Consider the following 23,184-nt stretch of genomic DNA (forward strand, 5'->3'; position numbering starts at 1 on the left):
TGCCCTGCCTTAGTTCCCAAGAGTAGGTCAAGTTTTGCACCTTCTCAAGTAGGTACATCCACATACTGAATCAGAAAATTGTCTTGTATACACATAACAAATTCCTCTCCATCTAAACCTTTAACACTATGGCAGCCCCAGTCTATATTTGGAAAGCTAAAATCCCTTACCATAACCACCCTATTATTCTTCTGGATAGCGGAGATCTCCTTAAGTTTGTTTCACAATTTCCCTCTGACTATTAGGTGCTGAATCCTTTTTAATTTTAATTGCATGATTCGTATTGTATGTTATAGAATTGAATTGCATTAGCTTTATTGTCATATACTCCAATAAGGTACTGTGAAAAGCTTGTAAGTTGCTATTTACGATCCCATCTTAAGTACAAGATACCTTGGTGCAGATTCTTCTGTAGTGCATGTTTGAAATTTGGACCAGTAGAAAACTATTTTAAGTTGTCATTGAATTTCATATATATATTGTTGCCATTTAAACTATTTTGAATGACTAATTTCTGAATTTTCTGTTATGAATTACGCTTATTTTTTTCTCCAATTTGAGCAAAGTTGAAGATTGGAGCAACAAAATGTCAGCAAAACCAACCACTTTGTTTGAAAAATAGCTATAGCAATGTAACTGCATACCTGTTACGTAAATAACTTTTTCAGAGTTCCCTGTAGATATAACACGGCTAAGTTCAGAGTATGCATCCATTTATTACAGCACTATTTACAAAGTGTTTAAAGTTAACAATACCTCAATGAAACCTCAGCACACTCGGCCTCCAGGTCTCTAAATATGAGGAAAATTTTTTGATTCGTCTTCTGTGTGCAAAACTGATGTGAATTGATTGACTTCAATGGAAGAAAGAATCAGTTTTAAAATTCCTGGCTGATTCACAAAGGCAGTTTCAATCTAAGTGGAAAATCAAGATTGACACTAGTGTCAATACAGACTGAAGTCTGTTTTGAGGGAAAGCATTGAAAAGGTTTAACATTTTTGCTGTAGTGCATATTGTGAATTATGTGGATGAATGCTTTGTTTAGTAATTTGCGATTAGATGGAAATTAAATTTTTAAAACTTCTTGCTGATGAGTTTTTGGAGAAAATGACCATGAATCTCTTTTACCTACCAGAAATATTAATTTCTAAATTCTACTGGTAAATGCACTTCAGCTAAGAGCACAATTCCAAACTGGTGAATAGAAATTGCAAGCAGTTGTAATTGTTATTTAAATTTCTGATATTAAACAGATGCAACAACTTGTATTTGCCATGGTGCCACCTCCCTCTCGGCTACCATCCAGCTTTGCACCCACTCTTATTCATCATCCCACTCCAGGGAAGTATTTGTACAGTGACCTAAAGGGTTAACAACTAAACATTGCAGTGGTAATGTTGCAGCAACTCTAGTTTGTAAAAGTATGAGTACAATTATTTATTGTTATGGACCTCAGGAGTAATTGGGTTATTATCCATAGCAGAAACAGTATCCCGCTGTCTCAATTCAATTACATATCAACATTCTGAATTCTTTTCTGTCAGTTAGTTTGTAATATATGAAAATATATAGTCCACATACTGAATTACTAAGATTTGCAAAACTGTGGTTCAGTTAAAATGTTTGGATATTGCTGACTTGTACTAGTTCAGTGTCTGGAAGATGACAGCATAGACGTAATGTGACAGGATTGTTAATTCAGAAGCCCAGGTTAATATTCTGGTGACCGCTTTGAATTCTAGCTAGAGAAATTTGAATTTGATAAGATTCTGCAATTCAAAGCTAGCCATGTTTATTGTTTAATCAATCAATTGGGTAGTTTTTTTAAAATGTCCTTTAGGAAAGAATATTTGCCTGGTCAAACTTACATGTGACATTGTGGTTGATCTTGACTGGCATTTGATCTGTAGGGTTTGGGTAATGAATCCCAATATCTCATGAATAATTTTTTTTAAAAATTGAGGCCTCTTCTCCTTGCTTGTTTGGATTGTAACATCTTGTCATTACTATTTCAACAAGAGTAAGGAGTTCTGCTAGTGCATGCCCCTGCCTTATCAGCAACAGAGACAAATTGTGAATAATTTATCTTGTTTGCTATTCTTGACTGTTTTGCTCTTAATTGACTGCATTTACTTGCACAACAATACTGCAAAAACATGAAATATTGACACTGGCAGATCCATTGGATAAAGACAAGTTTGTTCATTCTAAGTATTTTTCATTTAGTGGGGAGGGGGGTGGGGGACATCCTCAATTAATATCGGATCCACCTTAGAAATTACAAAAAGAAGTTGGTCAAATCTTTAAGAAATTTGTTGACGGAATGTGGACAATGCTGATTGGGCAAGAATTTATTACTGGTTGCAGTTGAGAAGAAAATGGTGAGCTTCTTTCTTGAATTGTTTCAGTTCATTTTCTGTACACAGACTCAAAATATTGTTAGGGAGGGAATTATTGGAGTTTGATCCAGTGACACTGAAGGAACAGCAATACATTTCCAAGCCAGGATCATGAGTGGCTTGGAGAGTGACTGGCAACTGGTGGTGTTCCTTGTATCTGCACCCACTGTTCTTCTATGTGGTATTGGTCATGGGTTGGAAGGTCCTGTCTGAGGACTTTTGGTGAATTTCTGCAGTCTACAACTAAGCCACCTGCTGGAAGAGATTCCACAAACACCTCATCCTTGATAATGGGGGAACCTTCGTGTCGCTTATCAAGTTCCTGCATTGTTGTTATAAGCTAACTATGCTCTTGTATTCACTGTTTGCTATACCTAACTAGACTGAGTCATAAGAGATGTACAGCATGGAAACAGACCCTTCAGTCCAACTCATCCATGTCGTCCAGATATCCCAACCGAATCTAGTCCCACCTGTCAGCACCTGGCCCATATCCCTCTAAACCCTTCCTATTCATATACCTATCCAGATGTCTTTTAAATGTTGCAATCGTACGAGCTCCACCACTTCCTCTGGCAGCTCATTCCATACAGGTACCACCCTCTGCCTGAAAAAGTTGCCCGTTAGGTCTCTTTCATATTCTTTTCTTTCTCACGCTAAACCTATACCATCCAGTTCTGGACTCCCCCACCCCAAGGAAAAGACTTTGTCTATTTATCCTATCCATGCCCCTCAGCCTCCAACGCTCCAGAGAAAACAGCTCCAGCCTGTTCAGCCTCTTCCTATAGCTCAAATCCTCCAACCCTGGCAAGATCCTTGTAAATCTTTTCTGAACCCTTTCAAGTTTCGCAACATCTTTCTGATAGGATGGAGACCAGAATTGTACGCAGTATTCCAACAGTGGCCTAACCAATGTTCTGTACAGCCACAACATGACCTCCCAACTCCTGTACTCAATACTCTGATCAAGAAAGGAAAACATACGAAATACCTCCTTCACTATCCTATCTACCTGCGACTCCACTTTCAAGGAGCTATGAACCTGTAATCCAAGGTCTCTTTGTTCAGCAATACTCCCTGGGACCTTACCATTAAGTATATAAGTTCTGCTAAGATTTGCTTTCCCAAAATGTAACATCTCACATTAATTTAAATTAAACTCCATCTGTCATTTCTCAGCCCATTGGACCATCTGATCAAGATCCCATTGTAATCTGAGGTAATCTTCACTGTCCACTACACCTCCAATTTTGGTATCATCTGAAAACTTCCTAACTTAGACCTCTCATGCTCCCATCCAAATAATTTATATAAATTATAAAAAGTAGTTGACCCAGCACCACTGGTCCACTGGCATGCCACTGGTCACAGACCTCTAGTCTGAAAAAAACCCTCCACCACTACCCTCTGTCTTCTACCTTTGAGCCAGTTCTGTATCCAAATAGCGAGTTATCCCTGTATTCCGTGAGATCTAACTTTGCTAACCAGTCTCCCATGGGGAACCTTGTTGAACGCTTTACTGAGGTTCATACAGATCACATCTACTCTGCCCTCATCAATCCTCTTTATTCCTTCAAAAAACTCAATCAAGTTTGTGAGACATGATTTTCCACGCACAAAGCCATGTTGATTATCCCTAATCAGTCCTTGCCTTTCCAAATACATGTATATCCTGTCCCTCAGGATTCCATCCAACAATATGCCCACCACTGACCTCCGAATCACTGGTCTTTACTTCCCTGGCTTGTTCTTAATCTCCTTTCTTAAACAGTGGCACCACGTTAGCCAATCTCTAGACTTCCGCACCTCACCTGTGACTGTAGCTTCCCACAGAGGTCTAGGGTAGACCTGATCAGGTCCTGGGGATTAATCCACTTTTAAGCATTTCAAGACATCCAGCACTTCCTCCTGTGTAATATGGACACGTTTCAAGATGTCACTGTCTATTTCCCTTTCCTACATTCTGTATCTTCCATATCTTTATCCACAATACTGATGCAAAATGCTTATTCAGTATCTGCCCCATCTCCTGCAGCTCCACACAAAGGCCGCCTTGCTGAGCTTTGAGGGGCAGTATTCTCTCCCTAGTTAACCTTTTGTCCTTAATGTCTTTGTAAAACCCCTTTTGATTCTCCTTAACTCTACTTGCCAAAGCTATTTCATGTCCCCTTTTTGTCCTCCTGATTTCCCTCTTAAGTATACTCCTAGTGCCTTTATACTCTTCTAAGGATTAATTCGATCTATTCTGTCTATACCTGATCCATATGCTTCCTTCTTTTTCTTAACCAAACCCTCAATTTCTTTAGTCATCCAGCATTCCCTATATCTACTAACCTTTCCTTTAACCGTAACAGGAACATATTTTCTCTGGATTCTCACTATCTAATTTCTGAATGCTTCCCATTTTCCAGCCATTCCTTTACCTGCAAACATCTTCCCCCAATCATCTTTTGAAAGTTCTTGCCTAATATCATCAAAATTGGCCTTCCTTCAATTTAGAACTTCAACTTTTAGATCTGGTCTATCATAGTCATAGAGATGTACAGCATGGAAACAGAACCTTTGGTCCAACCCGTCCATGTCGACCAGATATCCCAACCCAATCTAGTCCCACCTGCCAGCACCCGGCCCATATCCCTCCAAACCCTTTCTATTCATATACCCATCCAAATGCCTCTTAAATGTTGCAATTGTACCAGCCTCCACCACATCCTCTAGCAGCTCATTCCATACATGTACCACCCTCTGCATGAAAAAGTTGCCCCTTAGGTCTCTTTTATATCTTACCCCTCTCACCCTAAACCTATTCCTCTAGTTCTGGACTCCCTCACCCCAGAGAAAAGACTTTGTCCATTTATCCTATCCATGTCCCCTCATAATTTTGTAAACCTCTATAAGGTCACCCCTCAGCCTTTGCGCTCCAGTGAAAACAGCCCCAGCCTGTTCAGCCTCTCTCTATAGTCAAATCCTCCAACCCTGGTAACATTCTTGTAAATAATTTCTGAGCCCTTTCAAGTTTCACAACATCCTTCTGATAGGAAGGAGACCAGAATTGCATGCAATATTCCAATAGTGGCCTAACCAATGTCCTGTACAGCTGCAACATGACCTCCCAACTCCCGTACTCCATACTCTGACCAGTAAAGGAAAGCACACCAAACGCCGCCTTCACTATCCTATCTACCTGCGACTCCATTTTCATGGAGCTATGAACGTGCACTCCAAGGTCTCTTTGTTCAGCAACACACCCTAGGACCTTAACATTAAGTGTATAAGTCCTGCTAAGATTTGCTTTCCCAAAATGCAGCACCTCACATTTATCTGAATTAAACTCCATCTGCCACTTCTCAGCCCATTGGCCCATCTGGTCCAGATCCTGTTGTAATCTTCGCTGTCCACTACACCTCCAATATTGGTGTCATCTGCAAACTTACTAACTGTACCTCTTATGCTCGCATCCAAATCATTTATATAAATGACAAAAAGAGGACCCAGCACCGATCCTTGAGCCGCTCCAGTGGTCACAGGCCTCCAGTCTGAAAAACAACCCTCCACCACCACCCTCTGTCTTTTACCTTTGAGCCAGTTCTGTATCCAAATGGCTAGTTCTCCCTGTGTTCCATGAGATCTAACCTTGCTAATCAGTCTCCCATGGGGAACCTTGTCGAACGCCTTACTGAAGTCCTTATAGATCACATCTTCCGCACTGCCCTCATCAATCTTCTTTGTTACTTCTTCCAAAAACTCTATCAAGTTTGTGAGATATGATTTCCCATGCACAAAGCCATGTTGACTATCCCTAATCAATCGTTGCCTTTCCAAATACATGTACATCCTGTCCCTCAGGATTCCCTCCAACAACTTGCCCACCACTGACATCAGGCTCAATTGTCTACAGGTCCCTGGCTTGTCCTTACCACCCTTCTTAAATAGTGGCACCACGTTAGCCAACCTCCAGTCTTCCGGCACCTCACCTGTGACTATTGATGATACAATATCTCAGCAAGAGGCCCAGCAATCACTTCTCTAGCTTCCCACAGAGTTCTTGGGTACACCTGATCAGGTCCTGGGGATTTATCCACCTTGAACCGTTTCAAGACATCCAGCAGTTCCTCCTCTTGTAATCTGGACATTTTGGAAGATGTCACCATTTATTTCTATCTTCCATATCCTTTTCCACAGTAAATACTGATGCAAAATATTCATTTAGTATCTCCCCCATTTTGTAGCTCCACTCAAAGGCTGCCTTGCTGATCTTTGAGGGGTGAAGATGTGTCACTGGAAAAGCGCAGCAGGTCAGGCAGCATCCAAGGAGCAGGAGAATCGACGTTCCAGCAACACATTTTCAGCTCTGATTTCCAGCATCTGCAGTCCTCACTTTCTCCTGATCTTTAAGGGGCCCTATTCTCTCCCTAGTTACCTTTTCGTCTTTAATGTATTTGTAAAAACCCTTTGGATTCTCCTTAATTCTATTTGCCAAAGCTATCTCATGTCCCTGTTTTGCCCTCCTGATTTCCCTCTTAAGTATACTCCTACTTTCTTTATACCCTTCGGATTCACTCGATCTATCCTGTCTATACGTGACATGTGCTTCCTTCTTTTTCTTAACCAAACCCTCAATTTCTTTAGTCATCCAGCATTCCCTATACCTACCAGCCTTTCCTTTCACCCTGACAGGAATATACTTTCTCTGGATTCTCGTTATCTCATTTCTGAAGGCTTCCCATTTTCCAGCCATCCCTTTTCCTGTGAACATCTGCCCCCAATCAGCTTTGGAAAGTTCTTGCCTAATACCGTCAAAATTGGCCTTTCTCCAATTGAGAACTTCAACTTTTAAATCTGGTCTATCCTTTTCCATCACTATTTTAAAACGATAGAATTATGGTCGCTGGCCCCAAAGTGCTCCTCCACTGACACCTCAGTCACCTCCCTGCTTTATTTCCCAAGAGTAGGTCAAGTTTTGTACCTTCTCTAGTAGGTGCATCCACATACTGAATCAGAAAATTGTCTTGTACGCACTTAAGAAATTCCTCTCCATCTCAACCTTTAACACTATCGCAGTCCCAGTCAATGTTTGGAAAGTTAAAATCCCCTACCATAACCAGCCTATTATTCTTAGAGATAGCTGAGATCTCCTTACAAGTTTGTTTCTCAATTTCCTTCTGACTATTGGAGGGTCTATAATACAATCCCAAATCGGTGATCATCCCTTTTCTTATTTCTCAGTCCCACCCAAATAACTTCCCTGGATGTATTTCTGGGAGTATCCCCTCTCAGTACAGTTGTAATGCTATCCCTTATCAAAAATACCACTCCCCCACCCCTCAAGCCGCGGAACTATAGACCAGTGAGCCTGACATAGGTGGTGGGCAAGTTGTTGGAGGGAATCCTTAAGGACGGGGTGTACGTGTATTTGGAAAGGCAAGGACTGATTAGGGATAGTCAACATGGCTTTGTGCATGGGAAATCCTATCTCACCAACTTGATTGAGTTTTTTGAAGAAGTAACATAGATCACATGTACTGTTCTGCCCTCAATCTTCTGAGTGGAGTTCACTAAGGCGTTCGACAAGGTTCCCCATGTGAGATTGATTAGCAAGGTCAGATCTCATGGAATACAGGGAGAACTAGCCATTTGGATACAGAACTGGCTCAAAGGTGGAAGTCAGAGGGTAGTTGTGGAGGTTAGGTTTTCTGACTTGAGGCCTATGACTAGTGAAGTGCCACAAGGATCGGTGCTGGGTCCCCTACTTTTTGTCATTTACAGAAATGATTTGGATGCGCACAGAAGAGGTACAGTTAGTAAGTTTGCAGATGACACCAAAATTGGAGGTGTAGTGGACAGCGAAGAGGGTTACCTCAGATTACAACAGGATCTTGACCAGATGGGCCAATGGGCTGAGAAGTGGCAGATGGAGTTTAATTCCGATAAATGCGAGGTGCTGCATTTTGGAAAAGCAAATCTGAGTAGGACTTATACACTTAATGTTAAGGTCCTAGGGAATGTTGCTGAACAAAGAGACCTTGGAGTGCAGGTTCATAGCTCCTTGAAAGTAGAGTCGCAGGTAGATAGGATAGCGAAGAAGGTGTTTGGTATGCTTTCCTTTTATTGGTCAGAGTATTGAGTACAGGAGTTGGGAGATCATATTGCGGCTGTACAGGACATTGGTTAGGCCACTGTTGGAATATTGCGTATAATTCTGGTCTCCTTCCCATCAGAAATATGTTGAGAAATGTGAAAGTGTTCAGAAAATATTTACAAGGATGTTGCCAGGGTTGGAGGATTTGAGCTATAGAGAGAGGCTGAACAGGCTGGGGCTGTTTTTCCTGAAGCGTCAGAGGCTGAGGGATGACCTTATGGAGACTTACAAAATTGAGGGGCATGGATAGGATAAATACACAAAGACTTTTCCCTGGGGTGGGGGAGTTCAGAACTAGAGGGCATAGGTTTAGGGTGAGAGGGAAAAGATATAAAAGAGACCTAAGACGCAACTTTTTCACACAGAAGGTGGTACATGTATGGAATGAGCTGCCAAAGGAAGTGGTGGAGGCTGGTGCAATTGCAACATTTAAGAGGCATTTGGATGGGTACATGAATAAGAGGGATTTAGTGAGATATGGGCTGGGTCCTGGAAGATGGGACTATATTGGCTTGGGACATTTGGTCGGCATGGACGGGTTGGACTGAAGGTTCTGTTTCCACGCTGTCCAACTCTGACTCTTGCCTCCCTTTCTGTCCTTCCTGTAACATTTGTGTCCTGGAACATTAAGCTACCAGTCATGTCCATCCTTGTGCCATATTTCTGTAATTGCCATGATATCCCGGTCCCATGTCCTAACCATGTCCTGAGCTCATCTGCCTTCCCTGTTAGCGCTCTTGCATTGAAGTAAATGCAGTTTAATATATCAGTACTACCTTGTTGTCTGCTTTGTCCCTGCCTGCTCTGACTGTTTGACTTGCCTTTGTTCTCAACTGTACCAGACTCCAATTGATTTCCTTCTTCACTATCTCCCTGGGTCCCACCTCCCACCGCCCCACCACCTTAGTAGTTTCCATCCTCCTGAGCAGCTCTCGCAAATCTCCCTGCCAGTATATTAGTTCCCTTCCATTTTAAGTGCAATCCATCCTTCTTGAACATGTTACTTCCACCCCAAAAGAGCTTCCAATGATCCAAAAATCTGAATCCTTCTCCCATACATCAACTCCTCAACCATGCATCCATCTGCTGTAAAGTCCCTTACGAATCCTGAATATTTCGACAAGGTTGCTTCTCAATCTTCTATATTCCAAAGAGTATTGGCCTAATCTACTCACTTGTCTTCATAAAACAATCCCTCCATATCTGGTATCACCCTAGTGAACCTTTTCTCGACTGCCTCCGATGCCAAAATATCCTCCCTTAGATCAAGGGCTCAGCAGTGTTCACAGTATTCCAGCCTTCGTCTGATTTGGATTTGTTTGAGCAATAACTTGATTTTTAAAATCTCATCCTTTATTTTCAAATTTCTCCATGGTCTTGTTCTTTATAACATCACCTCCAGATTTCTGCTTTCCTTTAATTCTGGCTTCTTGTACATTTTCTGCTTTAAATGCTTCACATTTTTCTTTGTTATCCAGTCCTTTCACTAATCTTGGGATGTCTGTCTGTCTTTCTTTGTTGTCAACATCCTGAAATTTTATATCAAACTGTATTGTGGGAGCTCCTTCAACTACCTACGGTGAAGAAAATGTCTTGTCTTTTGTAAACTCTCATCCTTCAAGAAGTATAAATGCCTTGGTATACATCACTGTGAAATTGTGCAAACTACAAAAAACAATTTATGTAATGTGATTATACATTGTAGTTTATTTACCTAGCTTCTTCTTTCTTTAATTTTCTCTGTACACCTTTTAATGCAATTGGGTTTCAATAGCACAATATTGCTGGGCTGTTGGACGCTGACAGCCTGAAGTACATTGCACTAGTTACAGTACTGAACTTAAATTTTGAACAATAAAATTTTATTTATATACTATTCCTTAGTGCATTAATTTTTTTTAAAATTATGGTCTACAGGGTCAACTGTGTTGCACTAGTATTAAGCAAAGCGGTCTTTGGGCAAAAATGATTGAAGAAGGTTTCCAATCCCAAGTTGCCTAGTGTTTCCAACCCCAAGGATATGCGTTTGAGTGTTGGATGACAACATTTGGGCATTGATGTTCCTAGTGTTTGAATTGTGTAATGACCTGAAAGATACATTAGAGGTAGTTGACATCATGGAAATGTAATCTGATGAAGGATCTTTGCTTAATAATTTCTGGCTCTATGGAGGGCCACTTTGGTAGCTTTGCACTTCAGGTAATATACTTTGATCTAGGCAGGATAATGTTGATCACCATTTCTTTTTATTATTCTTTCTATATATACAGAGCGGCTATCTCAAGAGTCTAACGATGACCATGAAACCATTGGTGACTGTTGGGAAAATCCATCTGGTCCATTAATATTCCTTAGGTAATAGTAGCAGTTTCCTTCCCTGGCCTGGCCCACATGTGAATCTAGACCCATAGCAATGCGGTTGATGTTTAACTACGTTCTGGGCAATTGGGGATGCAAGATAAATGCTGGCTGACAGTAATAACGGAAGCCCATGAATGAATTTTTAAAATAAGTAAAGCCAAATAGTCTTTTAACATGCATAGCTGGTAACTGTGACCTGGATTTCGTTTTTGTTTTCTATGTACTTGATGAAATAATTCCAGTTTTGAAAGTTTAAATTGACCTGGTGCTGATATTCAAAGTCATAGTGATACAACGTGGACACAGCCTTCGGTCCAACTAACCCATGCTGGCCAAGTTTCCCAAACTAAACTGTACCCACTTGCCTAATTTAGCCCATACCCCTCTAAACCTTTCCTGTTTATGTACCTACGCAAATATATTTTAAATATTATAATTTTACCTGCATGTACCACTCCTTCTGGCAGTTCCTTCCATTTATGAACTACCCTCTGTGAAAAGGTTACTCCCTCTCAAATCTTCTGACTCTCACCTTCAAAAATATGTTCTCTAGCTTTGAATTGCTCCACCCTAGAGAAAAGGCCTTTGCTATTTACCTTACCTATGCCCCTCGTGATTTTGTAAATCTCTATACAGAGGAACCTTGATTATTCAAACGAGATGGGCAGGCACTATTTAGTGCGGAGAATTATTCGCTTAATTGGCTCAATGCCATTCCTCTGGGGCTCAGAATTTTCTGTTAAGTCCACTCCCCATTCAAGAGACGAGGCAGCAGCACACCGCGCATGAGCCCCCCCCCCCCTCCCAGTCCAACACAGCCCTCCCTGCCCACCCCACCCCGTCCAACACGGCCCCCTGCCAGCATCCCAACCCTGTCCAATACCGCCCCCACCCCCATCCAACACTGCCCCCGTCTGCCTCCTCTCTGGGATACCCAGAGTGGACACCAACAATAAGACAGCAACAGCCAGCTGCGTTTTGGGGTAAGTCTCCAAATATAGTGTGCGCACACCCAAGCCTACACACCCACACCTACACCCACAAACACACCACACCTCCTCTTACACACACCATCACCCACCCAGACACACACTTTACTGCAACTTTTTGACAGCTTCCACTTTTGCCCTGTACAGGGCAATATTGGAGAGATTATTTGGGGAAGGGGGGTTCAGGGTACATGTCTGTGTAGAACTCTAGGGAAAGTGTGGGGGGAGAGAGAGAGAGAGGGCAGTAGGTGAGTCATTTGGAGACGGCGCCTGGGCTCCCCAGGACTGTTCTCGGCAGCATTTCAGTAAGCCGTGTTTGTTTTTAACCATTGTAAACAATAGACATGATCAGTGTTGGAAACACGTCTTTGATGTAATGTTTCTATCGGGACCCGGAGATCTCCTTCGGATAATCCGCTATTCAGATAATTGAGGTTCCTCTGTATAAGATCACCTCACAACTTCTGATGCTCCAGGGAAAAGTGTCCCAACCTCTCCTTATAATTCATACTTTTTAGTCATGACAATATCCTGGTTTCTTGCAATGCACAACTTAATGAAAGAACCATGAGACTTGTAACACAAGATGAGTCAACTTGACCAGCTATGCCTTAATGTCAATGCTTGTTCAGCTGGAGCCACACAACCTCCTTTCTGTGTCCATTCTTACGGCTGTTAACCATTCTTTGTTTTTAAGCATATCTAATTCATATTTAAAAGATACCACAGTTATGTGGTAACATGTAATCCTTCTCACATTGTGATATACAAGTAGAAAGTTAGGGTTATGTGTATGGAGAGCAATGCACGTATTGAATCTCAAATTAAGATAAGTTATAAACAGTATGTATTTAGTATTAGGGCTCAAGATGAAAAGGAGCCCGTTGATGAGTAACAGTGGTTTGAGAATTTTGTGAATTTGTGCAACTATGAATGATCTAATTAAAGACAGGATTGTATTAGGAATAACCAGATCCCTTAGTGAGAACATGTCTAATAAGAGGGGTACTTTGAACCAGAGGGGTACTAATATCCTGGGTGGGAAATTTGCTGGTGCTATTCAGGTGGATTTAAACTAGCTCAGCAGGGGGATGGGAATCTGAGGTGTAGTTGCAGTGCACAGCAGGATGAGAGTAAGGAGGATAGGGACAGGATTTCATGGTCTCAGGAATGTCCTGGCAGCCAGCAAGCGGGCACTTTATTCCTGATGAAAGGCTTTTGCCCGAAATGTCGATTTCGCTGCACTTTGGATGCTGCCTGAACTGCTGTGCTCTTCCAGCACCACTAACCCAGAATCTGGTTTCCAGCATGAGCAGTCATTGTTTTTACTGGGTTTGAAGTGTGTCTACTTCAATGCCAGACGTATCTGAAATAAGGTAGGTGAGCTTGCAGCATGGATAGGTACCTGGGACATTGATGTTGTGGCCATTTCAGAGACATGGATAGAGCAGGGTGAAGAATGGATGTTGCAGGGTTGAGCTTTTTTTCATTAAGAACAGGCAAGGTGGTAAAAGAAGGGGAAGTGTGGCCTTGTTAGTCAAGGATAGTATAATTGTGGCTGAAAGAATTTTTGACGAGGGCTACTGAGGTAGTGTGGGCTGAGGTTAGAAACAGGACATGAGAGGTCACACTGCTTGGAACTTTTTATAGGTCTCCACAGAGTTCCAGGGAGGTGGAAGAGTGGATTGGCAAAATTATTCTGGGTAGGAGTGAAAGGAACAGGATGGTCATTATGGGGGACTTTAACTGCCCCAGCATTGACTGGAAATGCTATAACTCTAGTATGTTGAATGGATCAGTTTTTGTCCAATGTGTACAGGAGGGTTTACTGACAGTATGTTGAAGGGCTGACAAGAGGGGATGCCACACTAGATCTGGTGCTTAGAAGTGAACCAGGCCAGGTGTTTGATTGAGTTGCAGGTGAGCACTTTGGAGAGAGTGACCATAATTCAGTTACATTTAGTTTAATGATAGAAAGTGATAACTCTTGACCTGTGGCATGTACCTATCAATGGGGCAAGGGTAATGCGATCAGGCAAGAATTAGGATGCATAGAATGGGGTAGCAAAATGCAGGTGATACAGACAATGGAAATGTGGAGCTAGTTTAAGGAACAGATATTGTGTGTCCTTGATAGGTATATCCCTGTCAGGCAGGGAGGAAGTGATAAGATAAGAGAACCAGTGTTTACTACAGAAATTGCATCTCTTGTTAAGCTGAAGAAGGTGGCTTATGTGTGGATGAGGTGATGGAGAGTTACAGATTAGTGAGGAAGGATTTAAAGAAAGAGTTAAGAGCAAAGAGAAGACACGAGCAGTCTTTAGTAAGTAGAATAAAGGAGAACCCTAAAGCTTTGTATAGGTATGTGAGGAATAAAAGGATGACTAGGGTAGAAATAGGGCCAGCCAAAGAGAGTGGGAAGTTGAGTGTGGACCATGTGGAGATCTGAGAGGTGCTAAACAAACATTTCTCATCGGTTTTCACTCAGTAAAAGGAGAATATTGTAGAGGAGAAGAAAGGGATACGAGATATTAGACTAGTAAGGATCGAGGTTAATTATGAGCAGGTGTTATCAATCCTAGAAGGAGTGAAAGTAGATAAGTCCCCTGGGCCGGATTGGATTTATCGGAGGATTCTCTGAGAAGCTAGGGAGGAGATAGCAGAGCCTTTGGCTTTTGACATTTGAGTTGTCATTGTCTACAGGTTTAGTACCAGAGGACTGGAGGATTGCAAATGTTGTGCCCTTGTTCAAGAAGGGTAGTAGAGATGACCCAGGTAATTATAAACCAGTGAGCCTTACTTCTGTTATAGGAAAGGTTTTGGAAAGGATTATAAGAGATAAGATTTATAATCATCTAGCAAGCAACAATTTGATTTCAGATAGTCAACATGGTTTCGTCAAGGGCAGGTCATGTCGCACATAACCTCATTGAGTATTTTGAGAAGGTGACTAAGCATGTAGTGGTATACATGGACTTCAGTAAAGCCTTTGATAAGTTTCCGCATGGTAGTCTGTTGGAGAAAATGCAGAGGCATGGAATTAAACGTGATTTAGCAGTTTGGGTTAGAAACTGGCATTCTGAAAGAAGACGGCGAGTGGTGGTTGATGGAAAAATTTAGCCTGGAGTCCGGTTACTTGTGGTGTGCCACAAGGATCTGTTTTGGGATCACTGCTGTTTGTCATTTTTATAAGTGACTTAGAAGCAGGTATAGGTGGATGGATTAGTAAATTTGCAGACGACATTAAGTTGGTGGAGTAGTGGACAGTGTGGAAGAACGTTACAGGTTACGGGGGACTTGGATAAACTGCAGAATTGGGCTGAGAGGTGGCAAATGGAGTTCAATGCAGCTAAATATGAGATGACGCACTTTGGGAAGAAATAACAGGCAGGCAGAGTACTGGGTCAATGGAAAGTCAAATTCTTGGTAGTGTGGATGTGCACAGGGATCTTGGAGTGCATGTACATAGATCCCTGAAAGTTGCGACCCAGGTTGATAGCGCTGGTAAGAAGGCATACAGTGTGTTTAGGTTTCATTGGTAGAGGGATTGAGTTCCGGAGCCTCAATATCATGCTGCAACTGTACAAAATGCTGGTGCGGCCTCACTTGCAATATTGTGTGCAGTTCTGGTCGTCCCCTCATGGGAAGGATGTGGAAGCATTGGAAAACATGCAGATGAGATTCACCAGGATGTTGCCTGGTCTGGAGGGGAGGCCTTATGGGGAAAGATTGAGAGACTTAGATCTGTACTCATTGGAAAGAAGAAGGCTAAGAGGGGATTTGATAGAGAGATACAGGATGATCAGAGGATTAGATAAGGTAAACAGTGAAAGTTTTTTTTCCCTAGGATGATGATGTCAGCCTGTATGAGGGGGCATAACTACAAATTGAGGGGTGATAGATTTAAGACAATTGTCAGAAGCAGGTTCTTTACTCAGTGGTAAGGGTGTGGAATGCCCTACCTGTCCATGTAGTTAACGCAGCTACACCAGGGAGATTTAAACAATCCTTGGATAAGCATATGGATGATGATGGGATAGTGTAGGGGGATGAGCTGAGAATAGTTCACAGGTCGGTGCAACATTGAGGGCCAAAGGGCCTGTCCTGCACAGTATTGCTCCAAGAGATGAGGAAACAATCGATATGTCATCAATCAGATATGTCATCTTTTCATGCTAGAACAGACCAGTCCTTGCATTATGCTGACAGACATTAGGGCAGTAAGATCACAGACAAAGGATAGGATGCAAATTTGGAATTGCCCGGCATCCCCATTGCTAGAATCATCATTAAAAGTCTGCTATGCATCTGTACAAGCATTCAGTCCAAAGCTGCCCTGCGCAGTTCCTGGTATTTGGCTGATACTTAGCAAACAAGGGGAATTTGATATCCTACTTTGTGGGCAGCAGCCTGGAGGTCCTGGATGTGTTTGTATAGAGACAGGATGGAGAAAGTGAGGTCTGCAGATCAGAGCTGAAAATGTGTTGCTGGAAAAGCACAGCAGGTCAGGCAGCATCCAAGGAACAGGAAATTCGACGTTTCGGGCATAAGCCCTTCAAGGGCTTATGCCCGAACGTCGAATTTCCTGTTCCTTGGATGCTGCCTGATCTGCTGTGCTTTTCCAGCAACACAGTATAGAGACAGGATGTCTTCTTTCCCTCAGGACAGAAAGTGGAAGTTGTGACACCAGATCATGCCAGCTTGGTCTGGGGTTGCTTCCTCTCTGCAGTCTCAGCCATCTGAATGAATACAAAACAATCTGGAAGAAGTTCAATAACTCTCCACTTCACCAGGATAAGTACTTCATGTTCTTTTGCATAACTGCGTTTATTCTATCTCTACACTATACCTATCTTCCACTAAGGAATAATAAAATGTGGAGTTAAAATCTTGGCTCCGTGATGACTTTGAAACTATCATTGATTATCATAAACAGCAACATGGTTCACTCCTTAACTAGCCTCTGAAAGATCAGCTGAGGTTGAAACAAATGCAGGCATTGCCAGAAAGGCAAGTCCCTCATGGATAGAAAACGCATAGATATACTGTAGATGTATTGGATATAGCACTTTGGGTGAAAGGGATCAAAGGATATTGGGAAAAGCCGGAACAGACTATTGAGTTGGATGACCAGCCAAGATCATCATGAATGGCAGTGCAGGCTCAAAGGACTGAATGTCCTGCTCCTAGAATCATCGAATTCCTGAGTGTGGAAAGAGGCCATTTCACCCATCGAGTCTGTACTGTTCATCCTGCCTGGGATCCACTGACCTCACGTCAGAATCATTCTGATGGAGGATCACTGGACTCGAAATAGTACTTGCTTTTCTCCCTCTAGCTGCTGCCAGAGTTGCCGAGCTCTCCAGCAATCTCTGTTTTTGTTTCTGACTTCCAGCTTCTGCGGTTCTCTTGGTTTTGCGAAGACATTGGAACAGTTGTGTGGACAATAGATAACTTCAGTATCTATCAGTGTAAATGATACCACGTGCACACAATTTTATTGTTTTTGGCAATAAAATATTTGTGATTTTGGAGAAGTTTTGTTGCTCACTTATGGGTCAGGTTGTAAGTTTGCTGGCTGAACTGGTAGAATTGTTCTCATTTTGTCACCATGCTAGAAAACGTCATCAGTGAGCCTTTGATGAAGTACTGGTGTTCTGTCTAGCTTGCTATTTATATGCCTTAGTCTGTTGTGGTGGGTCGTATTATTTCCAGTTCTTTTTCTGAGAGTTTGGTAAATGGAGTCCAAACCAATATGTTAATGGAGTTCAGTTTTGAATGCCAGGCCTCTACAGATTCCAGTGCATATCTTTCCCAGGAGGGATGTATTGTCCCTGTTGAACTGTTGTCTCTCTTTGTGTGCATGTACAGATACTAGTGATAGTTGGTCATGTCTTTTGGTAGCTAGTTGGTGCTCATGTATCCTGGTAGCTAGTTTCCTGCCCATCTTTCCAATGTAGTGTTTGTTGCAGTCCTTGCAGGTATTTTGTATATGGTGTTCATTCTGCTGGTTGTTGGTACATGGTCTTTTTAAAGTCATCAGAAACTATTTCAGTTGTGATGGTAGGTTGAGTCAATGTCCAATAAGAAGGAGATTCCTGATTCATGTGTTGACAAGGGCAGAGACTACAGGAAGATTTATGAACCGACCAATGCACCATGGTCTAGAGTGCCATTTGAGTGGGAGACAAAAACAAAATGTTGTATTAATAGGGGATTGCATAATTAGGAAAATGGATACTGTTCAGATTCTGTTCTCTGCAAAGACCACCTGGTTGCATTGACCACCTGGTGCTAAAGTTAAGGAGATCTCTTCTGGGCTGAAGAAGAACTTGGAAGTGAGATGGAAAGGATCTCATTGTTGTGGTCCCTGTAGGTTCCAGTGACAAGGTGGGGCCTAAGGATTACAAGCAGCTTGGAGCTAAATTTGAAATGCAGAATCCTTTTTATTGTTATTATTTGGTCAGATTACAACTTGAATCAAATGCAAATTGACATTGGTGAATTACATGAGAGATGTAAGTATGTTGCTCAAAGATTGGTGTGGAAGAAATGGGTTCCAATTCAGGGGTACTAGCACCAGAACAGGGGGAGGGAGGGTGGAGAAAGCGTTGTTTTGTTGAAACAGGCTTTATTTGAACCATGCTGGGATGAGTGTTCTGATAAACTGGGATTGTATATGAAGTGTTAAATTAATTAGAGAAATGAATTCCATTGAAGGGATGTTTTTAAAAAAAGAAAAGAAATGAGAAAGTATAGATGCAGGGTGGTGAAAAAGTTTAAAAAGTCAAAGTATGACAGGAAGTGGCAGAAGAGTACAGCAAAAAGTAGCACTGTTAATAAAGATAAACAAGCGTAGTACTGGAGTTGAGTTTGTCGAGTGCATAAAATAGTATGGTGCAGAACCTACCCAGAAACAAGTTATTTTAGTAATGTGTAATAAGGAAGGATTGATACAAGGTCCTGAGGTTCAGTGTCCTTGAGGAGGTAATGATCTAAATATCGCAGGATTAGCTTAAAGTTATACAACTTGTACTACCAGCTAACTGTTTAAAACAAACTAATAAGTGTCTCAGACCTATTTTATTGATTTGAAACTGGTGCAGCATATGTACATTTACTTTCTGTCTGCAAAGAACAGGCTATGCAGTAATATATGTAGCTACCATTCCATGTCAGTGTACCACACGATGTACTCAACTGATGATTCTAAATTGTTGTTTAGCGTAATTCTTCATACATTCAAGATTACCCCACAAACATTGTGCAAGTGCAAACATTGCACATAATATTGGACTTTTGTTGCAGGATTCGCGAAGAGCGGAAGGAAAATGCAGCTAATTACAATCTGATAGTATTTGGCATGTGCAGCCTGCATATCTGGCACCACCCCACAGCACTGAAATTTTATACCACATTATCCATTTTGTGGTAGAAATAATGTGTCCACTATACCTCCGATTACCCTACAAAAGTAAGGTACCCTAAAAGTTTGAGTAGCAGGTGAAGCCAGCTTTTTATGCACACGTGTTGCACCTAATTGGAGAGTGCCATTGAGCTAAAAGATGTTTTGCCTATCATAAAAATGAGTAATGTGGTTATCCATGAAACATCTTCAGCTCCTCCACAATTTGGCAAATGCATGAGAAACCATGCTACCATTATACGGTTCTTTGCTACACTGAGTCATAGAGCTATACAGAGTAGCTGTACAGGCCCTTTGGTCCAACTCTGTAATATCTTGTCAATATATCTTGATACGATTGTCTTTTTAATAGAGCTTTAAATGCCACCAGATAGCTAGTTCCATTTGGCCCATATCCCTTTGAACCCTTCCTGTTGATATATCCTTCTTGAAAAGTTGAAGTTGTGCCACAACTCCCATCTCCACCTCTGGCAGCTCATTCCGTACATGCACCACTTTGTGTGAGAAAGTTTGTCTCTGAGGTCCCTTTTAAACTTTTCCCCTCTCACCTTAAACCTATGCCATCTAGTTTGGGATGACTCCTGCCAACCTGGGGCAAATACTTGGTCTATTTACTCAATTCACACCCGTCATGATTTTATAAATCTCTAAGGCCATCCCTCAGCTTCCGATACTCTAAGGAAAATACCCCCAACCATTCAGCCTCTCCCTATAGCTCAAACCCTCCAATCCTGGCAACATCCTTGTAAATCTTCTCTGAACCCTTTAATGTTTTGCATGTCCTTCCGCTAGCGGGAAGACCTGAATTGCACGCTGTATTCCAATAGTGATCTAACCAATGTCCTGTACAATCATTAACATGTCCTCCCAACACCTGTGCTCAATGCACTGGCCAATAAAGGCAAGCATACTTAATACCACCTTCACTATCCTGTCCTCCTGCAACTCCACTTTCAAAGAACTATTTTCACAGGTCTGCCAAAAGTATCACTAACCACAGAAATGCTTATGTCTCTCATAGCTAGCTGTACCCTTAGATGCATTAAATTATTTCCACAAAGGAAAGCAGAATGCGATAAATACTCAGTGTAACTTAAGTGATGAGAATCAAAGTTTTAACTTGTCAATCAAGTTTAAGAAAATCCTGTTGATTGAATCCTATTGAAGGTTTAATCTATGGATCATTTAAATGATGTTGTAGCCTCCAGCTCGAGAGACATCTGTTTCCTCCTTGTCATATGTCTCTCATTTAGAATATTGTGGGCATCTAGGGAAAAGATTGCCGGGCCCTTTGCTGAGTTACTTATATCATCAACAGCCACAGGTGAAGTGCCAGAAGGTTGGCTAATGTTCCATTTTCAAGGAAAGACTATAAGGAAAGACAGGGAACCATAGACCAGTGCATTTTACGTCAATGGTGGGTGAGTTGTTGGAAGGGATTCTGACGGATAGGATTTACATGTATTTGGAAAGGTTAGGACTGATCAGGCTTTCTGCGTGAGAAGGCCACTTTTAGAATACTGCATACAATTCTGGTTGCCCTTCTGTAGGAAGGATTTTGTTAAACTTGAGAGAGTGAAGGAAATATTTTCCAGACCTGACAACATTCTGGTAGGTTTGATTATAGGGAGAGGCTGAATAGGCTGCAGCATTGGAGACAGAGGGGTGACCTTTGTAGCAGTCTATAAAATTCTGAGGAGCATGGATGGGTGAATAGCCAAGGTCTTTTTGCCAAGGTGGGGAGTCCAAAACTAGAGGGTATAGGTTTAAGGTGAGAAGGGAAAGATTTAAAAGCAACCTGAGGAAAGACTTTTTCTTGCAGAGAATGTATGAAATGTGCAGCCAGAGGAAGTGGTGGAGGATGTACAACTACAACATTTAAAAGGCATCTGGATGGGTATTTGAGTAGGAAGGGTTTAGAGGGATATGGGCAAGTGCTGGCAAATGGGACAAGTCAGATTGATATCTGGTCAGCGTGCATGAGTTGGACTGAAAGATCTGATTCTGTACTCTATGACTCTAATAATTCCATATTAATCTTGAGTTTCAAATAATACTTTTAAGATCTACTATTTTTACAATCATCTCAGCTTTGTGTATTTCATTGTAACATAGTCATTCAATTCGGCATTGTTAATGATCAATAGAGTGTTTTTATTTAAGAAAATAAAAGTGCTGAAGGAACTCAGTAGGTCTGACAGCATCTGTGGAGAGGAACAGTTAACATTTTGATTCCACTATGTCTCAGATACTTTATTTACATCTTTGTATATCGTTGTAAATATATTGTTTATGTGTTAGTACTTTTCCCAATTGACTTACCTTTGTTTCTTGTCTTCTAGGACCTTCAGTCAGAAGAGAATTGCAATTGAGAAGGACTATGCTCAGGTAAGGTGTGAGTGAATTCCTCTCTTTAAAGCTCAATTATTGTGAAACAGCAGAATCCATGATTGAATTCACGAACTAACTCCCTTTGTAAGGGGCCCTTGAGGGAAATGAAAATGAATTAAGTTATTACTTTAAAATAAAAACAGAAATTGGTGAAACTCAGCAGCTTTGGCAGCAGCTGTTGTGGGAGAACAGAGTTCATGTTTTGAGTTTAGTGACTCTTAATCAGAATGGACTAACTAATAAAGCCATAGCCACTTGGCATTTAAAAATTTCTCAATATCGGTTAAATGCATTTACCACAATTTTTGGTAAATTTCCCTTAGCAAACATAAAGTATCTAATATAAAACAAGTCCTAATGGTACAAGTATTCACCATAGGAATTTATTTTCATTATTAAGAGTGAACATAACAATAAAGCATCCACAAACTATATAATCCTTTGGGGTGGAGAATTTCAAAAATTCACAATCGTTCAAGCAAAGAAATGTCTCTGCCCCTCAGTCCTAATAGGTCAGCCTCTTGTCCTGAGATTGTCTATGGGTTTTATGTTCCCCAACCAGAGGTTGCCTTAATGAGATTGCCCCTCATTCTCTTAAATGTGTTTCCAGTTACATAGCCTTGCATTGTGGAACAAATCTCTGTCATCCTAGGGATCAGTAGACAGTGCCTGTGTTGGTGACTGCACTCTTCTTCAATCCAAGAAAAAGCTTAAAAGTTAGCTGTTTTTATCAAATGTTTACATTCTTGAGAAGTTTACTTATCCAGTATGCTGCATAATGATTTCAGTTAGCACTTCTGTGAAGCTGTTCTCTTTCTGTAAATATGTAGTCAATATATCTTGATAAGATTGTCTTTTTAGTGGGGCAGAAATAATGAAAAATAGAGCTTACTTTAAATGCATTTAACTGAGATTGACTGTGTTGCTAAGTTGATATGATAAAGACATGAAATTCAATATGTTGTATACCTTCAAGCAAGCGTAATCTCCCAAAATAATAGGGGAACAATTTCTAGCCAAGTCATCTTATTAGCAAGTTTTTATTGTAGTTTATCCCATTTAGATTATGACAGCAAAAACCTCTTGTTTTATTTAGAGATTCATCAGCTTGGAAGATTAGCTGAGTGAGTTAGTGTCATACTTTTAACTGGCAAACCTATAGTCTATGCATTTAGCATGAATTGGCTGTGCCCGTAATTGAACAGAAGTTGTCAGGAAGTGCTATAATACAGTAATACAGTATCGTGCTACATTACAGCAGCCAATGTTGCTGTAGGTAGATTTACAATTCCAGTAGGAAAGGAATTCCAGGATTTTGATCCATCAACTCTGAGGAAATGGCAATATATTTCCAAGTGAAGGTGGTTAATGCTTGGAGAAGAAATTACCAGTGGTGGTATTCCCACTCATGTGCGTCCTTTGTTCTTGATGGAAGTGGTGGAGTCTTGCTGAATGTCTGCAATGCACAGATGGTACAT

At 41.3% G+C, this 23,184-nt stretch overlaps 1 protein-coding gene across 5 annotated transcripts in view; it reads left to right on the top strand.

The window, feature by feature from the left end:
- LOC132816508 (F-BAR and double SH3 domains protein 2-like) overlaps positions 1-23,184 on the top strand; it is a 239,631-nt gene that overhangs the window by 15,885 nt on the left and 200,562 nt on the right. For all 5 annotated transcript variants that reach the window (XM_060826190.1, XM_060826191.1, XM_060826193.1 and 2 more), the window contains exon 3: positions 21,658-21,703. In XM_060826190.1, coding sequence (XP_060682173.1) covers positions 21,658-21,703 — 46 coding nt within the window. The remainder of the gene's footprint in view (positions 1-21,657; positions 21,704-23,184) is intronic.

This window comes from Hemiscyllium ocellatum, chromosome 6 (genome assembly GCF_020745735.1).
Source record: "Hemiscyllium ocellatum isolate sHemOce1 chromosome 6, sHemOce1.pat.X.cur, whole genome shotgun sequence".
Lineage (NCBI taxonomy): Eukaryota > Metazoa > Chordata > Chondrichthyes > Orectolobiformes > Hemiscylliidae > Hemiscyllium > Hemiscyllium ocellatum.